Raw genomic sequence first — 13,051 nt, forward strand, 5'->3', positions numbered from 1 at the left:
TGTTTTTGGTGAGCCTCAGGGCGTAGCCGACTGCAACAAACAGAGCCACTGCCACCGCAGTCAAACGTTACCAGGATGTGTTTCCTGAAAGGAAAACGTTATGGAGACTTCTAAAATCCTAGTCCCCCCTTCTTCTCTCACCTCCTTCCAGTGTCCCCCCTCCTTCTCCTTTTCTTTCCCTCACAGAAAGAATAGTAACCAGTCAGCCAGGGAAGCATGATGCTGCGGGACAGAAGGGATTTGGATCAATGTGTGCATCTGAAGGGATCACAAGAAACAAATCAGTGAGCACCATCCCAAACAAAAAACAAACCCATAAATTCAACCACAATGTCAACTCTACAGAGGCAAATGCAGGGGAGCACTGAGGGCTTTCTTAAAGTTCTATATTGAAAGCAGACTGTATCAGAATTGTACATGCAAAATGTATGCAATGTAGCTGTGACAGTTGCATATCATAGGGTTACCATATTTTGTGCCTCCTAATGGAGGACACTCCCGGGGGCCCCACCCCCAGCCCCGCCCCCGCCCCAACTCCGCCCCCTCCCAAAGTCTCCGCCCCCTCCCCTGCTTCCCGCGAACATTTAATTCGCGGGAAGCCTGAAGCAGGTAAGGGGCGGGGGTGTGGGGGGGAGGAGGCGCAGCCCCGGCCGACCACCCCCGGCTCCCGGCTCCCAGCCCCGCGGGCCCGGCTCCCCGACCCCGGCCCGGCTCCCAGCCCCGCGGGCCCAGCCCGGCTCCCCAAGCCCGGCTCCCCGAGCCCAGCTCCCAGCCCCGCGGGCCCGGCTCCCCGACCCCGGCCCGGCTCCCAGCCCCGCGGGCCCGGCTCCCCGACCCCAGCCCGGCTCCCAGCCCCGCGGGCCCGGCCCGGCTCACCGGCCCCGCGCCCCCGGCCCCGCGGGACCGGCCCGGCACTATGGCCCGGCCTAGCCTCCGGCCTGGCACCGCGCACCCGGCCCGGCTCCCGGCCCGGCACCATGCCCCCGGCCCCGCGACCCCGGCCCCGCACAAAGAGGCCCCGGCCGAGCCTCCCGATTTTCCCGGACATGCCCGGCTTTTGGGGATTTCCCCCCGGACGGGGATTTGAGCCCCCAAAAGCCGGACATGTCCGGGAAAATCCGGACGTATGGTAACCCTAGCATATCATGAAAATATTATGGCTCAAATGTTGCCCTTGTTCCTGTATGGAATTCTAAGGGGAGATGCAGCGGATGAGTAAAAGGACTCTAAGGTAGGGTTCTTCACCTGGGGTCTCAAAGAGTGTTGGGTTAGAGCCACTCAGCCCTTGCCCTGTTGTGGAAGAGAGGGAGATCATGGACAGATAGGAGGGGTGTTCTGAGGTGGTTCTGGAATGGAAAAGCGGAGGATGTTGCAGTATGGAACAGGTTGAGAACCACTGCTCTAATGCATTCTGCCTGTGCAGGACTGACACCCCAGTCCTGACTTGTTTTGCCCCCTTGTGGCTCTGCAGCTCTGCTGGGAAATCTGGCGAACCCCCTTCAGACTGTGAAAACAGCTCACTTCACTCTGTGGAAGTTATGGCCATGTCTACACTGCCACTTATGTCAGCAAAACGTATGTTGCTCAGGGGTCTGAAAAAACACATCCCTGAGTGACATAAATTTCTCCAGCATAAGTGGTAGTGTGCACAACTCTGTGTCAGCAGGAACGCTTCTCCCACTGACATAGCTACTGCTGCTCATTGGGGGGTAGTTTAATTATGTGGATAGGAGAGAGCTCTCCCGTTGGCATAGAGTGGCGACAAGAGAAATCTTACAGCAGTGCAGCTGCATCAGTACAGCTGTGCTGCTGTAAGGCCTCTAGTGTAGACATAGCCTTAGTGTTGTGACAGTTTTCACATACAAATGTAGAACTAACTGCAGCATAGCAAGCAAAGTGTGTGCACTAGCCTTGGGGCTATATGAGCATTGAGGAGAGCTATCTGAATTAAATGGATTAAAAACTGGTTGACAGATAGGTCTTAAAACGCAATTGCAAACAGAATCATAATTGAGTTGGGTATGTTTCTAGTGGGATCCCACAGCAATAAGTTCTTTACCCTATGCTATTTAACATTTTTTATCAATAACCTGTAAAAAAACAAAAATCATTACTGAACAGGTTGGCAGATAACACAAAAATTGGTGCAGTGGTAAATAAGGAAGAGGATAGGTCATTGATACTAAGCAATCTGGATAACTTGATAAATTGGGTGCAAGCAAACAATATGTGTTTCAGTACAGCCAAATGTAAAGTCGTACATCTTGGAATCAAGAATGCAGGCCATATTTTGAGGCTGGGGGACTCAGTACTTGGAAGCAGTGATTCTGAAAAGACTGGGAGGATAATCTGCTGAATGTGAGCTTCCAGTGTAATGCTGTAGCTAAAAAGGCTATTGTAATCTTTGGATTTATAAACAGGAATGTTGAGTAGAAGTAGGGAGGTTGTTATTATTTCTGTATTTGGCACTGGTGTGACTGCTACTGAAATATCGTGTCTAGTTCTGGTGTCCACATTTCAAGAAGGATGTCAAAAAATTGGAGGTTTCAGAGTGGAGAGAAAAATTGGAGAGAATTCCAAGAATAGCCATAAGAATTTATTAATTATTGGGAAACATATAGAGAAAGATGTGAGGAAGGAGCTCAGTCTATTTATCTTATCAATGAAAAGGTTCAAGGGTGTTTTGACCACTGTCTAGAAGTACATACATGAGGAACAGAAATTTGATAATAGAGGGCTCTTCAGTCTAGCACAGGGGTGGGCAAACTATGGCCTGGGGGCCGCATCTGGCCCTCCAGATGTTTTAGTCCGGCCCTCAAGCTCCGTCGGGGAGCAGGGTCTGGGGCTTGCCCCACTCCGCGTGGCTCCTGGAAGCAGCGGCATGTCCCTTCTCCGGCTCCTGTGCGTAGGGGCAGCCAGGGGGCTCTGCACACTACTCCCGCCCCAAGTGCCTCCCCCGCAGTTCCCAGCCTCACCCTGGAGCCCGCATCCTCAGCCAGAGCTCTCACCCTCTCCCCCACCCCAACCCCCAATTTTGTGAGCATTCATGGCTCACCATACAATTTCCATATTCAGATGTGGCCCTCGGGCCAAAAAGTTTGCCCACCCGTGGTCTAGCTGATAAAGGTATGACATGATCCAATGACTAGTAGTTGAAGCTAGATAAATTTAGGCTAGAAATAAGATGCCAGTTTCTAAAAGTAAGGGTAATTAACCATTGGAACAATTTACCAAAGGTTATGGTAGATTCTCCATCACTGGGAATTTTAAAACCAAAATTTGATGTTTTTCTAAAATGTATGCCCTAGTTCAAATGAATTAATTCAGGGAAATCCTAGTGCCTGTGTTATATAGGAAGTCAGACTAGGTGATCACAATGGTCTCGTATCCATGAAAGAATAGTATAAAACTAGCAGGGTCTGATGTTCAGAGATAAGGAATTTGTCATCATTCCAGAACAGTTTAATAAATAAACTTGTGAAGAAGAAAGTACGACTTTCTCTTATAGATTTAGTTAAACCAGTGCAAACACTGAATGAAGATTCTTATTTTAGTTTGAGCAGCTTTTTTTAGTTTAACTTAGATGAATTGGAAATAGGGTTAAAGCTAAACCAAAATAAGTGTCCACACAGTGGTTTGCAGCAGCTTAACTAAACTGGTTTAAAAATCAAGCTAAATTAAAGCCAATGCAACATTACCAAGGAGATAAGGCTTTATGTTACCCCTCCCTCAGGCACTGCATCTCAGATCACTGTTGGCACAAGAAGTTAGAACTAACTGCTGAATGTTCCCTCACAGACAACTCTTCTACATTATTCTCTAAGCTTCTCTTACTGAGAAAGGATGGAAATACTTGTCCCTTAAATACACAGTGATTGAGGGCCTATAAATATCTAAAAAAGAAGGAAATAAGGCTTATCAGTTCAAGCTACAGGTACTTAAAAATGCTTGATTGATTAAGAAGAATGAGCTAAAGGTGTTAGCAGTGTGTTCATGGCTGACTTTGATAGTGGAGTCCACTGACATTTTAAAAAGCATGGTCTATGAGACTGAAACGGTATGTCTACACTGCAATAAAAAACTTAAAAAAATAAAAGACTCCCTCCTTGCAGGGTCTTAGAGCCCAAGCTTCAGCCCTGGCCCAAACAGCTACACCGCAATTTGTAGCCCCACAGCCCGAGCCTCTCCCCATCCCCCCAAGCCTGAGTAAGCTGACCCAGGCCAGCTGCAGCCATGCCATGGGCCTTTCATTGCAGTGTAGACATACCCAAAGTGATCAGCCAGGTTTTTATAGACTCCTATTTTCAGTTTATAATTTGAATGTATATAATGTGCCCTCTGTCAGCCATGTCTCATATTAGCAATGCATTTAATTATAAATAGCTGAAAACAACCAGTCCAACCATTTTAAATCCCTCCACTTCTTCTCTTCTTCACACAAATTATTTAGTTTCAGAACATCCCATCACTCTTCTAAATTAAAAACAGTTTTAAAAAACTGAACATTGCTCATTAAAGGTGCTAGACTTTGGCGTGTCCCCAAGGAGAGGTGACGATCTTGAAGTTAAGGCACTAGATTGGGACTCAAGATCTGCGTTCAGTTCTCAGCTCTGCCTCAAGTTTCCTGTATGACCTTGGTCAAATCACTTACTCGCGGTGCATCAGTTCCCCATCTGTAGAACAGGAATGATAATACTAGCTGACTTCACAGGGGTTATGGGAATACATTCATAAATGAGTGCGAGGCATTCAGATACCATGGTGATGGGAGACATACATTTATATGTATTTAACCATAGAGTGGATAGTGCAGTAGCACTGTAAGTTTCACCACACCGCTCAACTAATATGCCCCAAATAGCAGTATGAGGAGCAATTCAGCACATTAATAATCTGCACTAATCATGGCATTTCAATTAGATAAGATTTCCTCACTTCCTGTCATAAATTGTTGTGTGGTGTTCCTATCTGCAGTTAAACAGCTGTTCTGTTCAACCCAGAGATAATTTAAGTTCAGAGGTGAGTTAAATGATCCCTGTTTATAGTTTGCATATCACTTCGAGTTTATACAGCATTTTCAGATCCTTCTGAACAGAAAGCAATATGAAAATGTAAGTTAGTATATTAATCTTATTTTCAGAGCTGCTGCAAGCTCTCTAATTTAAGCTGATGGGAGAGAGCTTTATTTATTCATCCCCCCCGAGCAACATAAATTATACCAACATAAACTGTAGTGTAGACATAGCCTAAATTACTAATGTGCTGAATTCCCCTCCCTATTAATTTGGGGACAGTCAGAATATATTACTTACCTGCCTTTTACATTTATTTAGATAGAGTGTAATCCTGTTAAAAGATTTGGTTTTGGCAGTCAGTGCTTTGATTGTTCTGTTCACATAATCACAACATCCAAATCTGTAAATTAGTAAAATTCCCAAATCAAGCACATTCACATTGCAAAGACACTGAGTTCTGCTAGGCATTTGCAGACCAAAGTAGCTCAGGGTATGTAACACCTATGATTGTGTATAAATAATAGCAATAATAACTGGCTGTTGCTGGCACACCAATATTCCTCCTTGAAAGATTCCATGTACACAGGATTTGCCCTTGTGGCTCTTATGCTTCCACAGAGCAAGGCCATGCAGGAACCCCCCTAGCTCCTAAGAATTTTGATCCTTTAGAGTTCTTGTAGGTGTGTGGAAGGTGTGTTCCAACTGCCAGACCCTTTCTTGATCCTTCCAGCCAGTTCCTTTCAGAGTGGGAATCAATGAGAACCACAAATAAGAAAGATTATATAGAAACTGAAACTATGATTAAAATATGAAGCATCTTGGACAATGGCAGAACACTGCAGCAGATCTTCAAACATGGAACCCCCACTCTAAAGGGGTTGGGTGGATGAGTGGGGAGTCCAGTATGAGTCCAGGAGCGAACTGTTTCTATTGCCTGTTGCAGAACTTGTTATGCCAACAGCTCAACACATGAAAGTTTTATTGCATATAATGTATTCTAGTATGAAATATATGATGCTGTGGCATAAGGATTTAATTTGTATGAGTTTGGGATGGACAGGGCCGGCTCTAACTCTTTTGCCGCCCCAGGCAAAAAAGAAGAGCGCCGCCCCACCGTAACACCCTCCCCCAGTGCCCTGCGGGGCCGCCCAAACCCCTCCCCTCCCCTCCTTGCCCAGTGCCGGGCCGGGCCGGGCCAGGCCGCCCAAATCCCTGGAGCGCCAGGCCGCCGAAACTCCCACCCCCACCCCGAGCGCCGTGCCAGGCCGCCGAAACCCCCCGCCCTCCCCCCCCCGAGCGCCGCGCTGGGCCGCCCAAACCCCCGGAGCGCTGGGCCGGGCCGCCCAAACCCCGCCCCGAGCGTTGCGCCGGGCCGGACCGCCCAAACCCCCGGAGCGCCGGGCTGGGCCGGCCAAACCCCCTGAGCGCTGCACCGCGACGCCGAAACACCCCCATGCTGCCTAGCCGAAACAAAAACAAAAAACAAAAACAAAAAATGGGTTTTTTTTACCCTCGAGTGCCCCCCGCCACCGCAACATTGGCCGCCCCTTCTGAGGTGCCACCCCAAGCACATGCTTGGTCGGCTGGTGCCTAGAGCCAGCCCTGGGGATGGACGTATTCTTCAAGAGTTGCAGAGCCATGAGTGAATTATGCAGGTCATCCCAAACATGTGCCAGTACGATCATTAGTACACCACTCCACCATACAGTCTGTATATGTCACAGAAAAACTATTCTAGGAATAATTTAGAGAGCTTTAAACATTTTAATTGGCACTGTTTTCATATGCTTTCTCCTATAAAGCTGGTGCCTATGGCTCCAAGCTAGCAAAGCACTTAAGCACATGGGTAACTTTAAACATGAGTAGTGACCCTGAAGTGAGTGTGGCTATTCACATGCTCAAAGTGCATTATGGGATTAGGATTCTTGTTGCATTTTAGTCCTACTGTACAGAGTTAATCTAAAAAGAGCTTTTTTTTTAAACCCACAAGTGTCATGTTTCAAGTCTATTATACTAGTAGTGAGAGGTGTAAGAAGCACAAAATATAAAGGTTGTGACTAACTTCACTTCCAGCTAAAACTCACCTACTGTGCCATAATATTGCACAACAGGAGGTAATACTAATGTACTTTTTAAAATTTTTTTAAAAGATTTACATATCACTCTTAAGGATCAGCATTAAATCCATAGGAGTCATAACGTTAAGGTTGAAATGGTCACTCTGTCTCAGCGTGTCATGTCTAAGTACTGCAGCTGATTTGGGCCCCTAAAGGGATCCTTGGTCCAGTGGCCGATTTTGCATACCCTATCAGATATGAGTCAGAATTAAGAATGGATTTCAGCTTCCAATCAGAGTTTCCTGCTGCTGTGGGTTAAAGCCACAGCATTGACGTTATTCTAACATTGCTTTATTTTTTGGTGTGGTTTTAAAATACTGTAATTCCAAGTAAACACATAACACTAACACATAATACTAACAATTGAAAAACTACAGTAGATGTTCATAATTTTCCTTAGGAAACAGCACCTGCTTCATCCCATCCTTTTCCTTTTCATAAAAACACCCCAAAAGCAGCACGTAGGCAATGAGTGGAGTTTAAGGAAAGGGTGAGGCTTCAGTGTCTTACAGTGTTTGTATAAGCAAGCCCAGACACTGTTTACAGTGTGGTAAGCTTGATAGTAAACACTTCAACACAAGAATTGTACATCCACTCTATTCCCAACTGGCTGACTTAGACAGTTATGAACCGATGAGAACCTGAATAGATGGTATGAAGGAACTGAATGCATAATCATTGCCTTCATTCAGGGTTTTTAGTTCCCAAGTTTAGAAATGAAACTGACTTTCCTTAGGCCTGGTCTACACTACGGGATTAGGTCAAATTTAGGGCTCTTAAAATCAACTTCTGTACTCCTCCCCAGCGAGGGGAGTAGCACTAAAATCGACTTTGCTGGGTCGAATTTGGGGTAATGCGGACGCAAATCGACGATATTGGCCTCCGGGAGCTATCCCAGAGTGCTCCGTTGTGACCGCTCTGGACAGCACTTTGAACTCTGATACACTAGCTAGGTACACAGGAAAAGCCCCAGGAACTTTTGAATTTCATTTCCTGTTTGGTCAGCATGGCGAACTCAGCAGCACAGGTGACCATGCAGTCCCCCCAGTATCATAGAGCGTAGAATGTTTTTACGCTCCCCCTATCCTCTCTGTCCCTGAGGTTATCACAGATTAGAAGGTGAAAAAAACGCACTTGTGATGACATGTTTTCTGAGCTCATGCAGTTCTTCCTCACTGATAGGGCACAGCTTACTACGTGGAGGCATTCAGAGGCAGAGGCCAGGAAAGAATTAAGTGAGCGCGAAGAGCAGAGGCGGGACGCGATGCTGAAGCTAATGGGGGATCAAACGGACACGATGAAGCATCTGTTGGGGGAGCAAACGGACATGATGAAGCGTCTGTTGGAGCTGCAGGAAAGCCAACAAGAGCACAGACCCCCGCTGCATCCACTGTATAACTGCCTATCCTCCTCCCCATGTTCCATAGCCTCCTCACCCAGACGCCCAAGAACGTGGTGGGGAGGCTCCAGGCACCCAGCCACTCCACTCCAGAGGATGGCCCAAGCAACAGAAGGCTGTCATTCAAACAGTTTGATTTTTAGTGTGGCTACAATAAGCAATGTGGCCTTGTCCTTCCCTCCTCCCCCACCCCACCTGGGCTACCTTGTCCATTATCTCTTTTTTTTTTTTTTAATAAAGAAAGAATGCATGGCTTCAAAACAATAGTTACTTTATTTCAAAGGGGGGAGGGTGGTTGGTTTACAGGGAATTAAAATCAACAAAGGGGGCGGGTTTGCATCAAGGAGAAACACACACAACTGTCACCTGAAGCCTGGCCAGTCATGAAACTCGTTTTCAACGCCTCTCTGATGCGCCGCGCGGCTTGCTGTGCTCTTCTAATCGCCTTGGTATCTGGCGTGAAACTATTGTCTGCCATTGCTTTCGTGGAGGGAGGGGCGACTGATGACATGTACCCAAAACCACCCGTGACAATGTTTTTGCCCCATCAGGCATTGGGAGCTTAACCCAGAATTCCAATGGGCGGCGGAGACTGCGGGAACTGTGGGATAGCTACCCACAGTGCACCGCTCTGTAAGTCGATGCTAGCCACGATAGTGAGGATGCATTCGGCCGATTTAATGCGCTTAGTGTGGACATACGCAATCGACTGTATAAAATCGATTTCTAAAAATCGACTTCTATAAAATTGACCTAATTTCATAGTGTAGACATACCCTTAGACTTTCACATTTAACTGGTACACGTGTCATTGTTGTCCGCTGCAACCACTCTCATACACTGTAATGTGGAGTGCTGTCAGGGAGGTCATCTTCCCCGAATGGAAGCAGAATCTGTCCTCTTTGATATGTCCAGTCTTCATTCAGCTGCAGTTTTAAGAATAATTTCCATCGTATCACAGTTAGATACAGAAGAATCACACAGCTTGACTGCTTTTCACAGCTGCTTTGTCACACCTTCATGAAGGATGCTTCTCTGCCTCCACTCCCAGTCAACGAAAGTTCTTCTGCTTGCCTACCAGTCAAAAGAGAACGTCTCAGTTTAAAAATGATCTAGAATCTGCTTCAGAAGATTGCTGAAATCCAGCCTACGGTAGTTGTCTGTCCTAGCTAAAAATGTTAGTTAATTAAGGATATGATCCTGCACCTGAAGTCAACAGGAGATTGCAGTTGACTTCGGTGGGAGCAGGATAGGGATAAAGAGAAGAACCTTTGTTGGATTTGTGTGTATCACTGAAATGGAGTGTAGCTGCTCTCCAGACTTCAAGTGATCTTGGCAGGGGACTCCCCCTTTAGGATCACGAAGAAGTCTTTGAAAGTAAAATGCTCAGTAGTCTATTTGACCCAAGGCAGGGACCCAAGGTGAAGGGAATTGTCAATTTTCTGCTGGCAAAGAAATTAGTGGTAAGAACAAAAATGTTGTGTTCTCATGTATTACAGAGAGATGTGTTCCCTGATTTCAGAGAGATTTTTGTGGTGAGGTACATTTTAACAAATATGCATCTCTAGAACTTCCAAGTTGGCATTCTATTTGATTTGGGCTTTCATATAAAGTGGCTGTTGAAATATATATAGCAGCAAAAGGATTAATGTCATGACATTAGTTTAATAGGAACTTGTCATAACCACAGCACTGTTGAAAAATAGCTTCTGAAAGGATCAAGTATGTCAGAGAAAAATTGTAACAATAATTGGGTAATAAAACTTGTACCCAGTAACATGGGGAGGGGGGATTAAAGTCGTTACACAATCCATACACTCTTTAGATGGTCTGAGTCTTGGGGCCAGTCTGTAGCACAGAGGCAGATCATCTCTGATTTATTAATGTGTTTCATGGATAAGCATGTGTCCCTTGAAATGAAAGAAGAGAGCACATTCTTATGGCTCTGATCATTCCCCACTGCATCTGGTCTTCGTTAGTTTCCCAGCTCTGGTTGATGAACTACAGATGTGAGTTAGCTTTCCAAAGAAAAACTCAGGGAACAGGAAATTCTCAGAATACAAGATGGGGGAAGGGTTGATTATTACTTGGAATTTTCTGTGTGTGACACCAAGCCCAAGACTGAATTGGAAATGTCACTGCTGTTTCATGTCTTTTATGCTGCAGTAATACTTGTCAAGAGATTAACAGCATGTGTCTGTGCTTTGGACTGAATTGAGAGGATGTATTGTGTGCATTCTATCCAGAGACTTTCCCTTTTATTACCTTCATCCATCTTGTTGTGCTACAGTTTTATATATTGATGGCTGGACATCTGTATCTGTGCTTCTCGGAAGTTTCTCTCTGCTTATTCATAAGACTGAAGCAAGAGATTCTGCCACTCTTAGGACCAGAGCGATTTCCCTGAAAAGCAGAGAGATATGGAAGTGCTTCTGTTGATATTTTATAGATCCTGTTATCTAAAATGGTTAGTTGATATATGCCTGCAGCCATACCAGCTTTCGCTGTGAACCTGCCAGACCTCACAAGCTGAGCAGATAATCAGTCTTGCAAGGGAGACCTTAATGAAGAGCTTGGTGCTGTAAGAAATGATATTGGTTATTCACTGTTCTCTCTGTCGCTGTACTCTCTGTCACCATGGTGTAGGAGCATTTTGCTGCTGGAGGTACCATCTTTCTGATGAGAGGTAAAACTAAGGTCCTGGCTGTGACACTGCACCCCATATTCTTCACAGTGATATTATTATGATATGATTATGGCATAATTTTGATGCATTTTATGTAAGATGGGCCATGTAAGGTGTCATTGAAAAGGTTATGCTTTGCTTAATATAATTATCCTATTTGTATGCATGTATCATTTTTGTATCTGAAATTATAAATACTGACAAAGGCCATGTCTACACTAACAATTTGTCTCGACAAAAGTGATGTTGACACCCAAAAGTCAACATAATAAAAATCGCAATTTCATGTTCACACTTGCTCCCTCTGTCGGCAGATCGCATCCACAGTGGGGGTACCATCATCGACAGTGTGAGGAATGCACTGTGGGTATCTATTCCACAGTCCAGCTCGACACCTTCTGTCGCTAGGTGTTGTGGGACAACGGAGCAGATTGCGGCGCATCTTGGGACAGGGCTAAATGTCTCTTGATGCATTGCTTTCTGTCCCAACACTCCATGGTCTTCCGGCTTTCTTTGACAACATTTTTGCATGGCCCTTCTTTGCTGTGCACCCTAGCATTTTTGTGAGAAGGGATGGATCTCGCCCTGCTCTCCTATGCTTCTGTTATCATGAAGACTTCGCAGGCGGCAGTGCAGTTAATCATGAAGTTCCTGAGGAAGACTCGCAGGCGCCCGACATTCTGCATGATATGGATAGGAGCAACTTTAGATTGCGTTTGGCATTCCCAGAGCAAGTACATAGGGTAGACCATCACTTTTGGGCTCGGGAAACAAGCACTGAATGGTGGGATCTTATCGTCATGCAGGTGTGGGATGATGAGCAGTGGATACAGAATGTTCGGATGCAGAAAGCCACCTTCCTGGAACTGTGTGCGGAGCTCACCTGACCTGTGGCACAAGGACACCAGAATGAGAGCTGCCCTCTTGGTTGAGAAGCATGTGGCAATTGCTGTATGGAAGATGGTGATATCAGACTGCTACTGGTCAGTCGCAAATTAATTTGGAGTGGGGAAGTCGACCTTTGGGGCTGCATTAATGCAAGTGTGCAGGGCAATAAATTGAATCCTGCTACGAAGGACCGTGATTGTGGGAAATGTGCGTGAAATAGTGGACGACTTTGCAGAAATGGATTTCCGTAACTCTGGAGGGGCAATAGATGGCACACACATTCCCATTTTGGCACCAGCTCACCTTGCGACAGAGTACATCAATAGGAAGGGGTACTTCTCCATGATGTTGCAGGCACTTGTGGATCACCGTGGGCGTTTCACTGACAGCAATGCAGGGTGGTCTGGGAAGGTGGTCTTCAGGAACACAAGCCTGTACAAAAAGTTGCTAGTGGGGACTTTCTTTCCTAACCAGAAGATTATAGTGGGGGATGTTGAAATGCCCATAGTGATACTAGGGGACCCTGTGTACCCCTTACATCCGTGGCTCATGAAACCTTACAGCAGTAAGGAGTGGTTCAACAACAGGCTCAGTAAGTGCCGGATGACAGTTGAATGTACCTTTGGCAGATTAAAGGCGCGCTGGCAATGCTTTTATGGCAGATTAGACCTCACTGAGAATAATATTCCCATGGTCATAGCCGTGTGCTATCCATTGCATAATCCCTGTGACGCTAAGAGTGAAAGGTTTGCTCAGGGGTGGAGTGCTGAGGCAGATTGCTTGGCCACTGATTTTGAGCAGCCAGATACCAGGGCTGTCAGAGGAGCCCAGAGTGGGGCTATTCGAATCAGGGAGGCTTTGAGGCAGCACTTTGACAATGAGCACCAGTAACATATCTCTGTCAGAAGTGCTTCAGTGTTACATTACCTATAGTTTTCCTAGGGGC

General features: G+C 46.0%; 2 protein-coding genes across 24 annotated transcripts in view; one reads left to right on the forward strand and one right to left on the reverse strand.

Annotated features, from left to right (window-relative positions):
- IFT140 (intraflagellar transport 140) overlaps positions 1 to 13,051 on the forward strand; it is a 248,755-nt gene that overhangs the window by 210,600 nt on the left and 25,104 nt on the right. The window lies entirely within an intron of this gene.
- The window catches only part of TELO2 (telomere maintenance 2), an 83,111-nt gene continuing 70,120 nt past the window's right edge, over positions 61 to 13,051 (reverse strand). Inside the window, exon 21 of the mRNA XM_065558630.1 lies at positions 61 to 258. Within this exon, the coding sequence (XP_065414702.1) occupies positions 203 to 258 (56 nt within the window). The 3' untranslated portion in view covers positions 61 to 202. The remainder of the gene's footprint in view (positions 259 to 13,051) is intronic.

This window comes from Chrysemys picta, chromosome 10, assembly GCF_011386835.1.
Source record: "Chrysemys picta bellii isolate R12L10 chromosome 10, ASM1138683v2, whole genome shotgun sequence".
Lineage (NCBI taxonomy): Eukaryota > Metazoa > Chordata > Testudines > Emydidae > Chrysemys > Chrysemys picta.